The sequence below is a fragment of the Pungitius pungitius genome, chromosome 10, assembly GCF_949316345.1.
Source record: "Pungitius pungitius chromosome 10, fPunPun2.1, whole genome shotgun sequence".
NCBI classification, from domain to species: Eukaryota; Metazoa; Chordata; class Actinopteri; order Perciformes; family Gasterosteidae; genus Pungitius; species Pungitius pungitius.
Window position 1 is genome coordinate 5,085,011 of NC_084909.1, and position 18,715 is coordinate 5,103,725.

An 18,715-nucleotide genomic window follows, 5' to 3' on the forward strand; every position below is an offset into this window, starting at 1 on the left:
TTTTTCATATGTACATCCATCCATCCGTCCATCCATCTATTGATTGTGATCCAGAAAACACGTATTCCATTAATGTTCAGTCCATGGAGAACCCACAAATGACTGAGAAGCCATAAAGGACAACATGGCCATCTAGCAAATAACGTCACGAGATGCTCAATTGGTGAAGTTCAGCAGTCCACTCAGAAATGTGCAGACACCAGACAATCCAGATCTCACAAATACAACTGGAAAGGCTGTTTGAGGCTGACCATTCTTATGGTAAAACAGAATACTATTACTGAGAAAGGCAACAATCAAATGCTTGAAAAGGTTAATACAAATATTTATTATTTTTACAAATGTGACTTTGACACAGTTTCTGTGATTTTACATGTTCTATAAAAGAAGACAAGGACAAAGCATTTGAAAAAAACAACTTCTTTTCTTCCTTATGTTCCCTTTTTATTTCTAAAATCCTTTCTCTTTCTCTCTCTCTCTTAATCAGGCACACACACACACACACACATGCACGCCCGGTCCCACACACAATTGGCCGCACATGTACAGTATGCTGAGCACAACCTATCCTTAACTGAGGCACATGTGTAATAAACAACTATTTGCAACCATCAAAACTCTAAAAGCCTCAACAAAAACGGCGCCATCAGTGACCACGGTGACACTTGTGTGGAGATGAATTTCACAACGTGCCGCGCCGCATGAACACAAAGGATTTTAAAACTACAGATCAAGTACTCACACAAAGGTGCAGTTCCAGTAGCCGCAGTAAGGTGGCAGCAGTGTGGCAGTGAGACAAAACACTGGAAGCAGAAATACTGACACTGGCTTCAGTTCATTTACACTCTCAAAACATTTGCCAGAGAGATAAGTGAGAAAATTAATTTTGGGGAGATACTAAGAGAAACTTCAATTTCTCAATGATCCAAATTTTATACTACTTATATAAGTAGTATGAATTTGGGCTATGCATTGTCTAATGCATTATGTAAATGCAGAAGATGCTGTAAAAATGCACCTCATGATGAAGATAAAGATAAAAAAGGATACGTTTTTAAATGAAAGAGCCCAAAGTGCCCTTTTTTGAAGATCAACCACATGAATCTCAATCCGTCCAAACATGAAGTATATGTCTATTAACCTACAAATAGTTCAGTGTATACTGCACACACTAAGGTATACATACATAACAAGAAGTCACATGTGTTTGCTCACAATCTATTCCCTACTCCATCTATATTCAGCTTTGCTGAGGTTGGCATACAGTCAAAGAAATTCCAGTGATTTTGACATTTACAAACATGCCTTGATCTATTTACAGTCCATCTATCTCCACAAATACAAACAAGGCTAAATGATTTTGACAAGGTAAAAAAAAATCATTCAAGCAATGCAAAATTTCCATATAAAAAGTCTGAAGTGATAAAGAAATATTCACATATAAATACTGTACATACATTTTCAATACGGGACATTTAAATAATCATTGCTGGGACTGAAAAAGAAACATTTTGGTGAGAATGGTTGCGGGTTTCATCAAATATCCTTTAACATTAACATTACAGCAAGTTTCTTCCTAAATACACACTGCTTCTATCATGAAGGCTCCCACATGCTGAAATGTGATCTGCAAACTCCGCAACAACCCATTCTCCCCCATTTTCTATCTTTTAATGCTTTCATGTCGACCGGGAACAAAGACGAGGACACAAGATACTTTATGTGAAAAACTTACATACACATAGGTAAAAAAAAAACAAATTGTACAAAAGTCATAGTTTAAAAAATTCAGACCAAAAATGGTAACAGTCTCGCAAGTCCAGATGAGCAGCGCTGGTCCACTGCGTTAAACTGAGGTTTCCGATTGGAGCAGCAGTATAAACTTGTGGGACTTGGGGTCGATGTACTCCTCGGTCAGTCGAATGTACGGGATGCCCTTGATGGTCACAGCCAGGCTAAAGTCAAGACACTTGAGTAGGAACTCGGAGCCCTCCTTTATGCCGCCGGTGACGGAAGCCTCGCTGACCAAAGTCCACTGGTCGGCCATCCAGCGCTCAGGGCCGTACTGCAGGGTCGGACCAGGGGCCAGGTAGGCCTCGAGGAAGGCCTGGACAAACACACACAGGCAAAGACACCAAGTCAAAACACTTTGATTTGTTTGTTGATTTGTTTGCTGAAGCGCTGTCAATGTTGTCTTAGCTGATAAGACGTTGCTCTAAGAGAACATCCCACTTGTAATAACTTGGGAATATCCTTCACATCCTGTTAACTTTTTCCTTTTGAGGCTTGAAATATGGACAACGCGCTTCATTCCCGACAATACAATATTTTGGTTACCTAGAGAGAGGTTCTAATCGAACCTCACCTTAGGGCTCATGTTGTTGACGAGGCAGAATGCGAGGTGCTTCTGGATGCTCTCCATGCTGTGGCAGTGCTGCCTCCTGGTGGTGCGGAGGTACTTCTGCAGGGCCCTGGCCATGGAGGGAAATATGGCCAGAGCTGCTTCGCGCACATCCATGATGTCGGACGGCGTGGCTTGCTCATCCTCTTTCTTCATCCGCCGGACATGTGTGAAGGCCTCCTCCACAGCCACCACCAGCCTGACAGAGAGGCAACACACACGCAGCAGTCAGCTACTGTGGAGCCCCTTTTCAGACATGGGACACACACACCTGGCTTCTTCTTCTTCTTCTACTGTTATTCACACCACAGTGTCTGGTACCAAAAGGTGGCTTGCAGACTTGTTTTCTTTAGACATTGTTTCTACATGCCCAACTAGATGAATGCAAATTATAAACAAGGGGAATGTAGACCGCAGGTTTGAATACAAATGTTGTACGGTCGTTCCAACTCTTAACCTTTTTTTTTTCCCCACGGGGGAAACAACCTATTCTTGAAGACAAATCTCACAGCAGAAGAATATCAACAACAACTTCAAGAGACTTAAGGCGGTGTTGAGAGAAATTGTGATGCCGTCCTGAGAGGAGGCGTAACAAAGCACGCATTCATGTTGTTGTCGAGCTGCGTGTCTGACCCAGTCTAGAGATCAATAAGCTGCCCTCCAGCATGATGGCCTTTGTTCCTGCGACTCACCTGGCTCTGCGCTTACGCACTCTCCTCTCGTAGTCTGCCTCTTCGTAGTACAGCTCATTGTGGGCGCTGTCTTTGCGTTTGGCGGCAGCTGTAACCATTGCTCGTGACTGATTCCCATTACCAGGCTGCGCTCCTGCAGTACTCCCCGGGGCTGCACCAAACGGGGAGGACACAGGCAAATTGGTTTTATTAGGAGTCGGAGAAAATGGCACCTGGCCCCACCAGTGTCTATGATTAATGGGCTGTTCCTCAGTCTGAATGGTGGACAGAAAAGGCTAGATGGGAGAACAGCTCTGAACCCACACATCATTGGAGGTGTCAAAGAATTAGTCATTTGCCTCTTCATTGTTAGGTCCATTGCATAGGTCGGAGGATTTTAAAAGAGTGTGTGTTTATCTCTCAGTCACAGAGATGTTGAATGTTGATTATAGCACAATAACAAGAGGAAAAATAAACTGCAATGATTTTAGGTTTCTCCTATGCAGAAACCTTTATATACCAGTTGCAGATTAAATATTCATTATTTTACACTTCAAAAGCCATAGCTCTAATCTAATCTGTGAATATACAGGTAAATATGACAAACCCATAAAGCAAAGGGAGCTTGTATCCGTAGCAGTGTATTATAGGTATATTAGAGTTCCTGGGGTTTTACTGTGGGGGAGTAAGGTCTGGTACATATTAATGAACATCATAACAGTTTGGGGGAGATTAAAGAGTAAATGCTGCAGGTCAGGTACGAGTATAAATAATTAATAATGTTATCTGCATATGTGTGTGATTGTGTGCAGGTGAGAAAGAGATGCCGAAATTCTCAATACATATGGATGGCAGAGCAGTCTAGTAGATACTCGGGAAAGAATGCAGTGCACCCATTTGAAGAATTTTAAACATCTTTCATTGAAAGCATTGGTAAACAAGCCCTGTTAAGTTCCTGGCCCACATATCAACGCTATGAGCAGAGCGACTTTGAATGACTGCGAAGAAGAGAGAGGGGGGTTGAAGCGTGTGCAAAATGAAAAGAAAGACGGGGAGGGGGAGGGGGGGTCGAGCTGGAGACGGGCTAAGTGGGAGAAAGGAGAGATGTGGGAGTATGTGAGGAATGAGCGTTACTCTGATGAATTATTTAAGGCCTGAAATTCCACGGCTCCCTGGAGGCCTCTCCGCTGCACTTTGATAGGGTGGGGGCTGGGGCGGAGGGACGGTGCTACGAGGACAACATTTCCCATGCTGCACCCCTGCCAAAGAGCATCAAATCCACTGTGCTGTGCTGTGGGGAGGGGTTTATGAGTGGTGAGGAGCATTTTCACAGCAGGAATGAGTGCAATATTACATTACATTACAAGGAGTGTGTATGTGGGTGCAGGGAGTCAATATATCAAGAGTATTGTAGTGTCAGAGTTGGGGTTTGTGAGGGTCTAAGTGTGTGCGTGGTAGGAGTGCTTTCAGTGGATGCAATATACAGTATACTCCATCAGGGACGGAGGCATCAGAGTGCAGTAAAGATGGAGGGAAGCGAACCGTGAAGTGAGTGGCTTCCCGTGATAAAGTGCTGGGTAGAGGGATGGCTCAGGACTTTCATCTCTACTTACGGTCCAAAAGGTATTTTCTCAGTTTGTTTTTAAAAGCTGCTCATGGAAGAGATGGAGGTGGAAAAGAAAACGTCACGTTGCAGTAAAACAGGGATATAAACAAGGAAAGACTGCGGCTTGGATCCAACAACGAGTCACACTTCAGACGGACGTCCAGACGAATCCGTTGCAGAAAACCTCTTGACTATCTGAAGGAAGACTGAGTTACTGTGACATACAACTGCTGAATGGGTGACGTTATAGGCTTAAAACAAGTTTAGAAGAACATCAACGGAAATCCTAGGGAATGTAGAGGTTACTGATATCCAACAGATGAGGGGACTAACCGTCCACGTTGTAGACCTTCAACCCGGCCAGGTGTTTGGCAGCCCGGTGTTTGGAGGCGGAGAGGAGGGCTGGGTTATGGAGAGGGAAGTCTCTGTAGTAATACTCCAAAATGGACAGAGCAGCCTTTTGAACGCTACATGAATAGAAAGAGACACAGAGTGGGTTTTTTTTTTTTAAGGATGAAATCTGATTCGGATCCCTTTGTTATGAATGTGTTGCATGCTTTTTAAATAGATCCTGATTAACACAATGTGTATCCTTAACCTGTATAAGCCTTTCATGAAGGTTTCAACCTTCAACCAGCCAATAAAAAAAAACATTACGTTTTTAGCCTCGTGACACAAACCTTGTGTAATTAGCCCAGTTGTCTCATAGTCCTCTTGAAGTCATACACTGGTTCAGTAACAAAGTTAGGCGGGCACCCCCCCCCCCCCCCCTCAAGTCCTAGAATAGCTTGATTAAACTTGACGGGAGGCTGATGAGTAACTCAATTACTTTCTATGCCCTTCTTCTCTGTGAATGATGTGATGTAACACACATACTTCAACAGTGTATGACTGTGTGTGTGTGTGTGTCTTAATGTGTGCTTTGAAGATGAGTAGTAAAGTTTCTCCTTTAATCCTCATATTTCATCAGTAACTACACACGTACCTGAGCTGTCCCACGTTGTACTGCCGTGTCTCTCCGTCTGTGGAGCGGATGACGCACACGGTGTAGCAGGGCTGGAGGTGACGTAGCTCCATTAGCACCACGGCCAGGTAGTGGACAAACAGCTGGGAGTCCACGAGGGACACAGCAAACTGGACTATCCCATGGTAGTCCTCGTCCTATTGGACCACATGACCGGAAAACATGTGTTGCACGATGAAAAAACAATTCCTCAATTGTATTCCGCCTACATTTAACTGGAAAAGTGTCTCTGAGGTTAAATATCTAGCTTTCAAGAGCAAGATAAGCAGCAGCGGCAAGTTAAAATCCCAGCATTATCCTAAAAAAAACAACATCATTAACCCCTTTAACATTCAAAGATTATTATTATCTTTGAAGCCATATAAATACTTTCAGTCTCAAACCCACCTGTGCATCAAGTATCCGGACCCCGAAGAAGAGCCAATAAGACATGGTGAGCAGGAGTGTGAGTGTGGTGAGGAAGGCGCGGTACACACACACTCTGGGCAGGCTCGCACGGCCCGGCTTGAGAAACAAGGCCCACATGGCCATCAGGAGGACGAGGAGCTTGAAGGCAATGGAAAGGAAGAGGCCCTCACAGGCCGCGCCACAAGCCTGCAATCTGTCGGGCCACATCAAAACGGGAAGAAGCAGGAAGGCCAGGGGAGTGGCCAGCACCACCAGCGCCACACACGAGCCCACGGCCAGCGGGAGATAACGTCGGAAGCCCCGGGTCCGGTCCTGCATTTCCTTCCCAAGTCCCACCACATCCTCCTGGGAAACGCTCAGCTCGGAGGTGCCTGTCACCGCGGTGGTGGTCTCCCCCCAGTTATCATCCTGAGGTAGGAAAGAGAGAAAGGCAAAGGAAAGGTAATTTAACTGTAGATATTAGACGGTCTCTGTTGGCACTTAAAGGATTGATTCAACCCCCCCCAAAAAAAACTCGTCTGGCATATTCTGTTCTGAAAAATGCAAAAAATGAAATTTGAAACCTCTGTATGAGGAACTTCTCTCAAATTACCAACAGTTATTGCGTCCACTGAAGCCAGTGCGGCTTTAAATGTAAATGTTCAATGATGTGAGTTTAAAGAAATTCTGGTCCTATTTGGGTATTTTGGGTGGAGAATAAAACCTCAGAGACAGATATCATATTTTTTGGGTAGTACAACCAAAAACTACAAGTGCACTCCAGGAAATATCAAGACCTAAGAGTGATGTCTTTCTTTGTCATTTTAAAATGGCTGACAAAATAGACAAAGCAGAGGGAATATAAATCTATATCTGACGTTCAACAATTCCTCAAATATTCTATTCGACTACTGAGTAATCATGGATTTTATGCAGCATTCACACAGACATTTCATTTTCTTGGAGTTTTACCTCATTGTGACAGGCTTTTCAAAGTCCCATTGAAGTAATGCAAACTGACAGGTTGACAGTGCTGGAACGTTCACATTGGCTAGAATGTGCCAAAATACACACACACACACACACACACACACACACACACACGCATAAAAGAAGGAGCTTGTTTTTCAGTAGGGTCATTTTTTGCATAAATATTTTCCAGGAAGAGCGACAGGGAGTATAAATGAATGACAAGTCTGCTCTAAAATGGAATATCTTTTTTTTTATGTGCCTGTCATTAATTTGGGTAATTAGCCATGCTCTGTTCCCCATGTGTTCCTGCGTTGTAGATCCCGCCAACTACAATCACTCACAGGAACAGCAGCTGCAGAGAGACAGGGATGAGGGCTAGGAAGAAAGACAAGCCGAACATGGCTTCAAACACACACAGACACAGACACGCACACACACACACACACACACACACACACACACACACACACACACACTTAAGCACAACTGTCTGGAAAGCCCAACTGGAGGCATATGGGCCTGCTGAAGGTGCAAAGAAACCAGACAATTAGTAATAAGACAGATGGCGCCCACTGAAAAAAGTAAACACAACTTTTGTTATTTTATTTGTGAAATAGGAAATATATGAAATTGACATGGCGTTTGCATATTTCCAATCAGGAAAATGTAGGGTGAACACTGCATAAATATGAGTTCTGTCGTCCTTTGCTGTGCACGGCTAATTAACTCTGCCGTGCCGGAGGAGCCACAAGATGAATGAGCATAAGAGGATGTGAGGGAGGGAAAGTGAGAGCGGGAGGGTGGCAGTGGTTGAAAGTAGGGTTTAAGGTAGAATTTAAATGGATAGCAGTAAGAAAAGAGGTGGGGGAGGATCCAGAAGCAGCGATTTATTCTGGGTATCTGTGAGGCCAGAGGTCCCCCATGTAAGTGCACCGTCAACTCCCTTTAGTATCCAGTCTCATTTCTATTCCTCTCACATCTCTTTCACTCTTTATTTTAACAGGGTCCAGGGGAATATGTGGTAACACAAAAACAATATCCCGTTCAGCTTTAACTGTCGAAACAAAAGTTGACTAAACAACTCCAACTCCATTTATTAATTGGTTCTTGTGCGGTTTTGATGGCATTTCCCAGCATTCATCATTTAAAGATGCTCAGTAGGAGCTGTGTTTTGGTGCTTAAGTTGTCGTTTTTGCTGCATTTTAGCACTTGTGCTTTTGTTTATCTCGCTATCTCATTATTAAATGCAAAAGGAGTTTTCCACTAGAGTTGGATTTTCTAAAAGTAAAAATTGCAATTGATTGGATGTGGCATTACTGTTTGTCTGTTGAGTATTTGTGTCACTCATCACCAGACGTCAGCTCTGAGGCACAGTTTTGTTTTTTGCCGGCTGAAAGAGGAAATACAGTATATATGTAATAAATAATGATTCATATGGACCAGCTTTCATGCTCACGTCTCCCCTATAGAGAGACACAGCTTTTCACTTAGCGACCTGATACACTGTTAAACGCAGCCATTGAGTCTCAGCGGATTAATCCCAAAGATTAACGCAGCGTTAATCAAGCCCTGATCTCTACATACAGTAAAGCGTAAGAGTAACTGAGAGGGAATGAAACAGAGAAGGGTTACAGAAGAGAGAGGGGGGGGGGGGTGAGCACGGCCGCTGCTGCTTGCTTGGCAGGGTCTTCATCTGGCAGAGGGTGAATGTGGATTATGTTTAGGCCTGTTCCGCCATCCCCGAAGCACCAACAACACAACAACATACTGATTACCAGCGTTCACACAACCACAAAAACACACAGCAGACAGCCTGCCAGCTACGGAACACAAAAGCCGAGCCCTTGATGGGGGCTGTTGAAGTTACATTCACACACTGGTGTGTTTGTTTAACTAGATTAAAATACCTGGCAGGTTTCCAACCATTGGTTCTTCTAATTGAGGTGGTTCATTTTTTTTATTGAGAGAGTAGTGGCTGTGAGAAGCAGAAGGTTCTCCCCCGTACGCTTTGATATCCACGGAGCCGACAGTGTAACTTGAATTCACCGCCTTCTGGCAAAAAAAGTCCCGACGTCTCTCACCAAGCAGCATGGACAGTCTCAGTGACAGCCACACACACACACACACACACAGAAGCTGTGGTCCAAGAGGCCGTATCCTTATGTCATGGGCATTATTGAGATCAGCTTTCCTCAGAGCGCCGTTTGGCCGGATGCTCAAGCTAATCTCAGTGTGTGAGAACGTCTCTCTGCTCTGGAGCCCGTTAGTGTTACAGCGGCTCTGCTATTTAACAGAGCAACAACCCCCCCCACCCCCCCCCTCCCACCCACACACACTCCTACCCCAAAAAAAAGCCCCGGCTGGGTTGACTTTGGTGCTGGTGATGATGGGTGTCCTATGCCATTTGGACATATTTGTCTGAAGGGCTAATGCAATACAATGGCATATTACCTTACACTGCGGACAATGGGCCTCGGCTAGGAGCTGACAGCGCCTTGACATGCTGGAATGTGGCTGCCCGGCCGGAAGGGAACGCACAGCAGAGACGGCAAAGTAGGTCAGACCTCTCCAAAATGGTCAGAAAGTCTGTCTGAAAGCATGTCCGTGTCATAATGACATTAAACGACGTGCTGCGTAGTACATCTTCTTCCAGCAGCTTCAGACCTCAGCTTCTCTACACACACACATACACACACACACAACTTTTTCCCTGACACACAAACAGCACATACAAGAGTACATACACCATCTTCGTACTATAGATTTCAAGTAGGTCAGGGAGCCAGTCAAGGTAGCCCGAACATTAAGTCTTTTCCCTTCATTTGGTAGTTTTTTTTACCGCTTTTCGCTCCCTTTTCTTTGACTTTCATTGCAACGAATGTGCTCATCTGCATTTAAAGGAATAGACATTGGGGGGCATGGGGGGGAGCTTGTAGCTAGGAGAGTGTTTGCTTCCTGTTTAAACTGGAAACCGCCTGAAACAACTCTTTCCAAAGCTCTAGAACAGCTACAATTTGACCCAATGCTATATGTCCTGTTTCTTAAATACGTCGTTTAACAACAAGTTTCTCTTTTACATGGGGAATGTTTTCCTCTGTGTCCAGTCTGTGAGCAACATTTGAGTGCCTCTTTAATCTCTGCGGCGTCAGCTTAGTGAAATTATGGCTATTCTGTAGTTGAGCTGCAATATAACAGCATTCTGCTTTATTTTATTGTAGAGCTCAGCTTTATGGAATGACTGGAATCAATTTGCTCTGCTTTCAAAGCGTTCAGGTCTGACAGTTCTACCCACTATAACACACACACACACACACACACACACACACACACACACACACACACACACACACACACACACACACACGTACAAATCCGTCCAGACCTCCAAGATGGATGCTAATCCTCTGCCCTATTTGATCCCTTGTCACCATTGTCATCATGTGTCAGGCGCCGTGGCAACGGGCAGCCGGCTGCACTAAGGACGAGTTTATAAGGTCACGTGACCAAATTCAGAATGAGCCCCGCCTTCTGATTTTTTTTCTGAAGGAATAAAGACCTTCTCTCCAAAATCAGCCGCCTTGGACACCTGGGTGTGAGATACCTGGCCCTCGTCCTCCTGGTCTGCTGTTGACGTGGGCTCCCCTGGCAGCGGCTCTCCATTGTGGACGGGGGAGTCCTGCGAGGGCGTGTCGGGGGGGTTGATGACGACAGACCTCTCGGAGCGCGTGCTGTCTTTGCTGCTGCTCGCCTTGTGCCGCTCGCGGCTTCGATCGCTGGGGTGGAACAAACAAAAAGAGGGATATAGACGCGTTGAAAAACACATTCTCGTGATCTCATTTATGTATTATTGATTGAGTCTGGAGATTATTTCTTTGAGTTACCCGTGTTGTCTATAAATAGAGTGTTTCCAAAGCAATTCAATTGCTCTCACAAATTGCCAGAGCCCAAGCTGATGTAATCAAATTTCCTATTTCGTCCAACCAGCAGTCCACCACCACACAACTCGGTTAACTTAATTGATGACTTATGTGAAAAGGAAAATCTTAAAATGTTCATATATGAAAAGCTCAAACAACCACATGTTTGTTTGAGGGATGAGACTCATTAAAATATCTGCTCATATTTTCTATCAATCAAAAAATATAAATCTTTTCAGCTCGAACACAAAGACACACACAAAACAAACATTGTTCTATAGTGAAGATAACAGCTGTAGCTCTAATTGAAATAGGAGTAGAAATGAATTCTGAGGAAGGGACAGGGACAGGAGAGGAATCAAGTTATTCTCTCAATTGCGGGACGGACCATGTGAATCAGGGACATGGGATGGATTCACTCAGCTGTGACGACCCAAATCCACCAGCTCCTTCTGTCTCTATCTCCAGCTTCTCACTTTCCCCTCTAAGCTAGATTCATTCGACCATCAGCCAACACAACTAAACAGAAGACACACTGCGCACTGAAGCGATTACATAAAATACCAAATCAAAAAGCTGCGATTGGTGATCCAGCAGAAATCATCTGTACAGGAAGGGAGGGAGAGAGAGAGAGAGAGAGAGAGAGAGCGATAACAAGAACAGGAGACGTACCCGTGTCGGTTGGATCTCCCTGAGCGGCTGGAGTGATACGAGTATCCCGAGTGGGTCGACTCGGTGTCCATTCCAACGCGGCACGGAGCTGGCTATTGGCCAGGGGGATGAGGAGCGATCGTCGTGTGGCAGAGAGGGTTAGTTGCCAGCAGCACTCAGGAGGAGGAAGCGGTTGCTATGGAGACGGGCCTCGGGAAGCCGCAGCGACTGACAACCACCCCAGATAGCTGATTTAGTAGCCACATTGACCTGCAGGATGGAGAGATAAGAGGGTGTGAGGCCTGCAGCAAATCATGTTCAACACATAATGCATCAGCTATATTAGCAAGGCCATACAAGCTTGAGTGATAATCTTCTTTATGTATTTTAATTTTTTATTATTGTATTGAATATCTATCCTGACTGTATGGACTTGTCTTCAGAATATATTCTGGATTTCATGTTTGTACAATTCAAACTGGGCTTGGAATAATTTACAAGAGAAAATGTATTTGAAACCAGGCAAAACCACGCATTGAAATGCTTTGAATGCAACACGTGTGACGAGTAATGTAAGTCTTTTAAATAAGGTCACTCATTTATACCTCTCAAACCAATCAAAATGTAGACATATGACTGCGTCTTAATGATGCCATTTTGGCCAGGTCCTTCTTGTAAAATAAATAACGGGATAATTCCTGGTTAAATATACTGTCATGACCCAACAAACGTACAGGAACTTCAGGGAGAAAACAAAGACGATGTATCGCAACTAGATTCAGAATGACAATATGTTGAAACATATTGTAAAAGTCAAATAAAAAAAGAATACACCATAAAAGAACTAGATGAATAAATAAGACAAGGATAAAACCCTCTTTAATACCGTAGCCATGGTGATGTTTAAAGCATAAACTAAATGTTTTCCATGTGATACATTATCAGCATGTGAACTCTCCATTCCTGCTTAAATCATTATGAGGATCAGACTCACTTCCTGGGCCCGCTGTGCGATGCATGAGGACATCTGCACGAGGGTTTCACCATGCATGACCATTCATTAAAGCCTCGATCTACTGTCTGCTTCACAGTTGTTGTCCAGACAACCACGTGCCCTCACTTTTTCCAGCCCAGTCTCATTTTACTACTCCCCCCCTGTCCGCCTCCTCACCGTCGTCTACCGACTATGTGTCGTCTCTGTACCCAATGGTACCCAATACAAAGAGTGAAAAACCGCACATTCATCATATCAGTATCTGAATCCACGCAGCGGCATGCTCTGGAAATAAAATAATGGTTTGATTTCCACTGTATGGCGCCAGACAAACGCTACACAAAAATGCTGGTTTCACTGATACTGAATATCGTATCGCTTTGCGCTGATACATGTAGGGCGACATGTGCCGAACAAGGCAGGGCTGTTTACAGGTCTTCAATAAACATTGTACTTGAACATAGCACTCACAACATCAAGGCAGCGGTTCTATTACGCAAAAAGAGGAAAGTCACATCTATCCTTTATAACCCACATCTGGAGCGTCCGCTGTTGCCTTGGCAACACCGGAGGCCCCATCTCGGAGCAATAATCAATCACCCCTGCTGGGGGTAAATTTGTGTTATGCGTCTGTGAGAAAGTCAGAGAGGGCACAAAGAGCAAACAATGGCTTCTCATTGCACCCTGCGCCCATATGGTTAAACGAATAAGGCAATGATTTGAATAAAAGCTGTTAAACCCCCCCCCCCCCCCCCGAGTGCTGATCCCTGAACGCGTGGCAGTGGTATGTGGGCCAGGGTGATTCCTCTGAGGACCCACTCATCCACGAGACGAGCCTGAAGAGGCACAGCGAACCAGGCCATGTGGAAAATCAACGCCGCGGGGCTAGAAAAACTATCAGTTACAAACCAACGGCTAACTATGAATAAAGCATAACAATGTGCACCAGAGGCCGCGTTCTGAGTCAGTCCATCAAAAGAATTCAGTGGTCGTCTGTGACGGACTCTGCGTGGTTGAGGGTTTCTCTGCTGAGGCCGGGATGCTTCGCGTTCTGGTTGGCTGCACCGTGGAGAGATTCACAAGGGCAGAAAGTGACACTAATGTAAAACCAACAATCATTAATGTGTTGGTTTAGCGGGATGGAGGCTGTTGCACAGTGGGGGCTACTGTAACTACACAGGCCCAGAGGTACAGACTCACGTGGCATCATGGACTTTTTTTTTTTTTTTTTTCATATTCTGAAGAGAAAATGCAAACAGAATGTAATATTGCAACAAATATGTGGGGCAGTCCGTTGGGAGACCAGTAACATCTGACGGATTAGGTTGTTTGTCCCATTTTACCCGCTGATCCAACGCATCAATGAATAATAAGATATTCAAAACTACAGATTTTTGTCGAATATCCTTGGCCCTCAAACAGACTTTGTCCTCCAAAACAGACAGAGTAAGAGGTGTGGAATTTAATATTTGCATCAAATACCCAATTGATTGCTGGCAACCTAAATTGCACAGATCAGCCTGGTTGCTCATCTGGAGCACATGATGAGGCCTGGTTACCATGGCATCTGTGCCATTCTTCACACCCATTAGCCCTTGTGCCTTCCTTGCTTCATGTGCACCATGAACTGGTGTCATTATACCAAAATCTGCAGATGCAGCAGCCGGCAATCTGCTGTGTGGATTTACTTTATCATGTATTTGATGTCATTAACTGGTAACCGTGTATCCAGTATATATTCTCCTTCTTTTAAATAGGCAAATAATACACATATACACACACACACACACACACACACACACACACACACACACACACACACACACACACACACATACACACACACACAAGTGAGTAACACAGTCGAGTAAGCCGGGTGAGACCTCTTTGAAATCAAATAATAGGTGACACACTGTGCCAGTGTTATTTATAGTGATAACAATCTCTAATCCCTCCCTGGACTTTGGATAACCTAGAGGAACAGCTTCTAATGAACACATTCTAACATCGCTGTTTACTGACTGAAATCCCATGAAATGAAGCCATTTCATTTAGTGCTTCACCACTGTTCCAGGGATGTATTTAATAAGGCAGTTACTTTCCTTCCGTTATTTGATGTATGAGTCTTGACTTGGCAAAAAAAGGTATTTTTAAATATGTGAAGAGAGCAAACATGTGACCTTTGAGTGACTGGAGAGAATCTCACCCACAATGCTGTTCTCACACACATGCACAGTAAAAAGAGAAGGTTTGAGGCGTGACACATTACTCTGGAATGCAATCTTAGTCCCTCCTGGTCTGCTCATGTGGAACTAAATCCAAGTACAGTTGAAAGAGGGGGAGTGAGGGGGGGGGGGGGGGGGGGGAGAGATAACAGTACATTCCTACCTTGGGAAAAGTATGCTTGTATGCGTGTAAAAACACTTGTGTGCACTGATCTTAAAATGCACCATGCATTACATTGGCTAGCCGAGCTTCGCAGGATCCCAACACTCCTTATCAGCCCAAAGGTAAAGCTCCGCTCATTACACTTGTGGCAGTCTGCCCTGCATGACACGGTTTAAAAGAGTGCGATGACAAAAGCCTCGCCGGCAACGCTTTCCTTTTGATCATTCGTGGCAAGAATGGCTTCCATGGGAATAAGTCACCTATTCAAAGGGTCGCCATACCTCAACGTGCCCTCCCAGCTCTCTGCTCGGGGAGCTATCAGCATTAATCAATAATGCATGACTGCAGGTGCACCACAGTTCCCCTGCAGCACCGTGACTCCCAGATGCCTGGGATAGAAAGCACCGACGGTGTCAGAGGAGGCTTCAGTCATGGTAACACCTCATCCAGCTGTGCGCACTGCTCTTCAGGCAGCTGCAGGGTGGTGGCGATACACGCCATCACCCTGCAGCCGCAGCTTAATACGCCCTTTATTTGTGTAGGCTACTGGGTCTGAAAGGGTGCTAAGGATGTGCCGTTTAGTTCTCTGTTACGCAGATGCAGTTTCGGTTACGATCGACCTGGTCTCCGTAGCCTCCTGGACACCTTTCACCGCAGCAGATTTGATCACACAAAGTGCATCCATTACGTTGCTGTGTTGGCCGCGATGCGTTTAATGCGACGGGCAGTGTCTGAATGAAAGGCACAAGTAGCCCGCGATGTAGGCTCAACGGAGATGCTGGGAAAGACGACTAAAGGCTGCATGTCTGATCAGAAGGAAACCATTCCCCCCCCGCCCCCCAACGGCGGCATTGAACTTCATCAGTGATTCCTGCCCCGTAAAAATAAACGCACAACCGATGCATGTACCTACCGTTTCCTTCCTCAGACGTGTGCCATATTCCGCTCTTGGGTCTCGGGGTGGATGTTGCGGTGCCGCTGAGGCGCGTCCGTGCCGCACTGACAAGGGCAGCTCCCTCACACGGTCCTGCCCATTGTGGTTAGCAGCACCGGAGGGAGGCAGCATGGAGGTACAGCGCATCTCTAGATGCCCTGCGATCGGTGTGTTCTGCAGCAGCCCACACGAGGTCGTTCTTTACGACGGATCGAAACCAGCAGCAGGAGGTGCGGTCCCTGTGAGTCGAATATTGATAACCACCCTCCGAAAATCTGTTTTTCTTGGACGTTTGAGCTTCACTGTGCCGATTGGTGAACACAGTTTGGGGGCGAAGGTGGTCCTTCGGAAATGTGCATATCCACAGAAGCAGAACGAGTGGATGCCGTTGTTACTTCATTGAACTTTCTTTGCTGAAAATAAAGCTAAACAGCATTGAGCAATATCGTACACAATTGTAGCCTAATGCACATATAGTTGCCAGTGCACTGAAACCCAAGATCAACACGCGTACTGTACGGCATACATTTTGTGGTGATGGTAATACAATTTGGGAAAGTTCAATAACTACTAAATGCAAATAAAGCACAAAACAGCACACATTGAACTTTAATATCATCAGAACAGCAACGACACCTTCTACCCTTATCTTGGCTTTGGTGGTAATGACAGGTGAGTAAACATGCCCTTATGGTTGCCTGTTCAAAGAAAAGAGAACATTAACTTTTAACGGTTCATTCTCCTCCAAAGATCTCCATCAGAGGGCAGTGCAGCTCCTTCCGAACAAAGTATGTGTCACAGTTCTTGGTTTTAGTATTTTAACCATGAGCAAAAACTACAGAATATGATTTTATGTGCAGCGTCCACTGCCTTATTCATCATAAAATCCTTGTGTTAAGGCCCGTGCTCCTCTCCTCCCAACATACCTTTTGTATCCAGTGTGTACACCAAATGTGTAGTGTGTGTACTGTGCAGTGTCCATACAAAGGGATGTCACTCTTACCGCTGGAGTGGAAATGAACAATACCTCAAGGCCCTCAGGGCCACATTACACCACAGAGACTCACATAAAGGGATGAGAGAAGGAGCACGGGGCGGCTTACGGCTAATGGAAAGAAAAGAAAGAAAATTCAAAGGGACGTGAAATAATTTGTATCCACTGCCTGATTTCATAAAAAAATATAAAAGCCATATTTTGGGAATTTGTATAGCCAGACTATGATGTAAATAACACTCAGAACATCCTAAATTACAGTCTGAGGGACTGTTTAGCATTTTATATGCTCTAAAAATTACAAAAATACAATGTATATGTCACACTCAGGCTGGGGCAGGATGCAGTGAGGACCCAGACTCAGTTTCTCAATCCAAAGTGCTCTTTATTCTCAAACTTAAGACGTGCTCCAACGACAAGGGACATATAGACAATGACGCGACAAAGGACAACAGGCACACAGGGCTTAAATACACAAGGGAGGTGCAGGTGATTGGACACAGGTGGAGACAATCACGCAATCACAAGACAAGGCAGGAAGTGAAGTTAACCCAGGACCACAAGAGACATGAAACTTCAAACTAAAACAGGAAGCGAGGCCAAACCGTGACAGTATAATAAAATAATGTTGGTATTCATCCCACAACAGTGAGCCAAATGTTGCAACTTCTTTCTCTCTTCTTGTCTTGGTACATTCATTCTAAGTATGTCCACTTGTGTGCCTGTGTCCGCCGGGAGGAAGGAGATGCTGTACTATGGTTATTTTTATTCTTTTAGAGAAACATCCATCCGAACAGAGAGGAACAGCTTGTGTAGCTTCCCTTTATGGCTTTATCTGAAATAAATATAGCACTGCTACAAAAAGCTTCAGAAGACACGTTGTAAGATGAAATCTAATAGCAAGGCCTTCAAATAAGAAAATTCTGGGTTTCAAAATATTGTAAGATACTTGGAGGACGCAACTAAGCTGTCCTAGTTCATGCTTAACATAAGGACTTCCTGCACCGGAATCCCACATAGAGACAGAAGACAGAATAGGTTCTGTGTAAATTAATAAATATATTTAAAAAATGCAAACCGACCACACAGAAGAGTCAGATAACTGATAGCAAATATATGGTGAAGCCTGTTTAAGTAGTTTGACTAAACAAGTATAATATATAGCATTGTTCAAAATATCGAAATACTTTTCATCCTGTTCCTTCTGTTGAAAGGAGACCCGCAGTTCGGCAACTATCTCCCATGAAATGTAAAAAATAATGTGATGTTCCCACCACCTAGATGCATGATGCATGCATGTCTACAGTGTGCCATTACGACAATAACACCAAGGCATTCCTCAGAATCCACTGGCATCACCATCCAGAAATCATTCATCTGTGGTGTCTACAAACACCCTGCATCCTCTTATTGGTGCTCCTCAACATCCAGCACGTGCCCGAGGTAGGAGATGTAACAAATCGCGAGTCGCAGGATCTCAATCTTGGACGAGCTCTTTTCTGGTGGAAGAATCGGCAGCAGCTTTCTCAGCTGTGCAAAGGCCACGTTGAAGGCCACCACGCGGACGCGCTCCCTGGTGGCGTGCGCAGATCGGTACGTAGCCGTCGCACGCCTCTGCCGCCTCCTCTCCTCCCTGCTCAGAGCGAGGACACTCACGGAGCGCACCTTGCCCCGACACGCCTCAAGTTGGGCAGGCCCGGACCCACAGGGCACATTGGAAGAGTCTGTTTGTACCCAGGGCCTGTCAGACTCGGCGTGGCGAGGACTGAGCATCAT

General features: G+C 44.9%; 2 protein-coding genes across 2 annotated transcripts; both read right to left on the reverse strand.

Moving 5' to 3' along the window:
* Nucleotides 1-308: 308 nt before the first annotated feature.
* LOC119228985 (vang-like protein 1) lies at nt 309-16,216 on the reverse strand. Its single transcript, XM_037489043.2, has 9 exons — nt 15,925-16,216; nt 11,651-11,899; nt 10,663-10,834; nt 6,090-6,518; nt 5,664-5,839; nt 5,012-5,145; nt 3,094-3,244; nt 2,366-2,600; nt 309-2,107 (listed from the first exon to the last, which is right to left on the reverse strand). Exons 2-9 carry the CDS (start codon nt 11,719-11,721, stop codon nt 1,847-1,849), a joined length of 1,629 nt encoding a protein of 542 aa, XP_037344940.1. The 5' UTR covers nt 11,722-11,899; nt 15,925-16,216; the 3' UTR covers nt 309-1,846.
* A 2,130-nt stretch (nt 16,217-18,346) lies between these two features.
* On the reverse strand, nt 18,347-18,715 carry LOC119228923 (helix-loop-helix protein 1-like). The gene has a single exon (XM_037488918.2). The coding sequence runs from the start codon at nt 18,713-18,715 to the stop codon at nt 18,347-18,349; it is 369 nt and encodes a 122-aa protein (XP_037344815.2).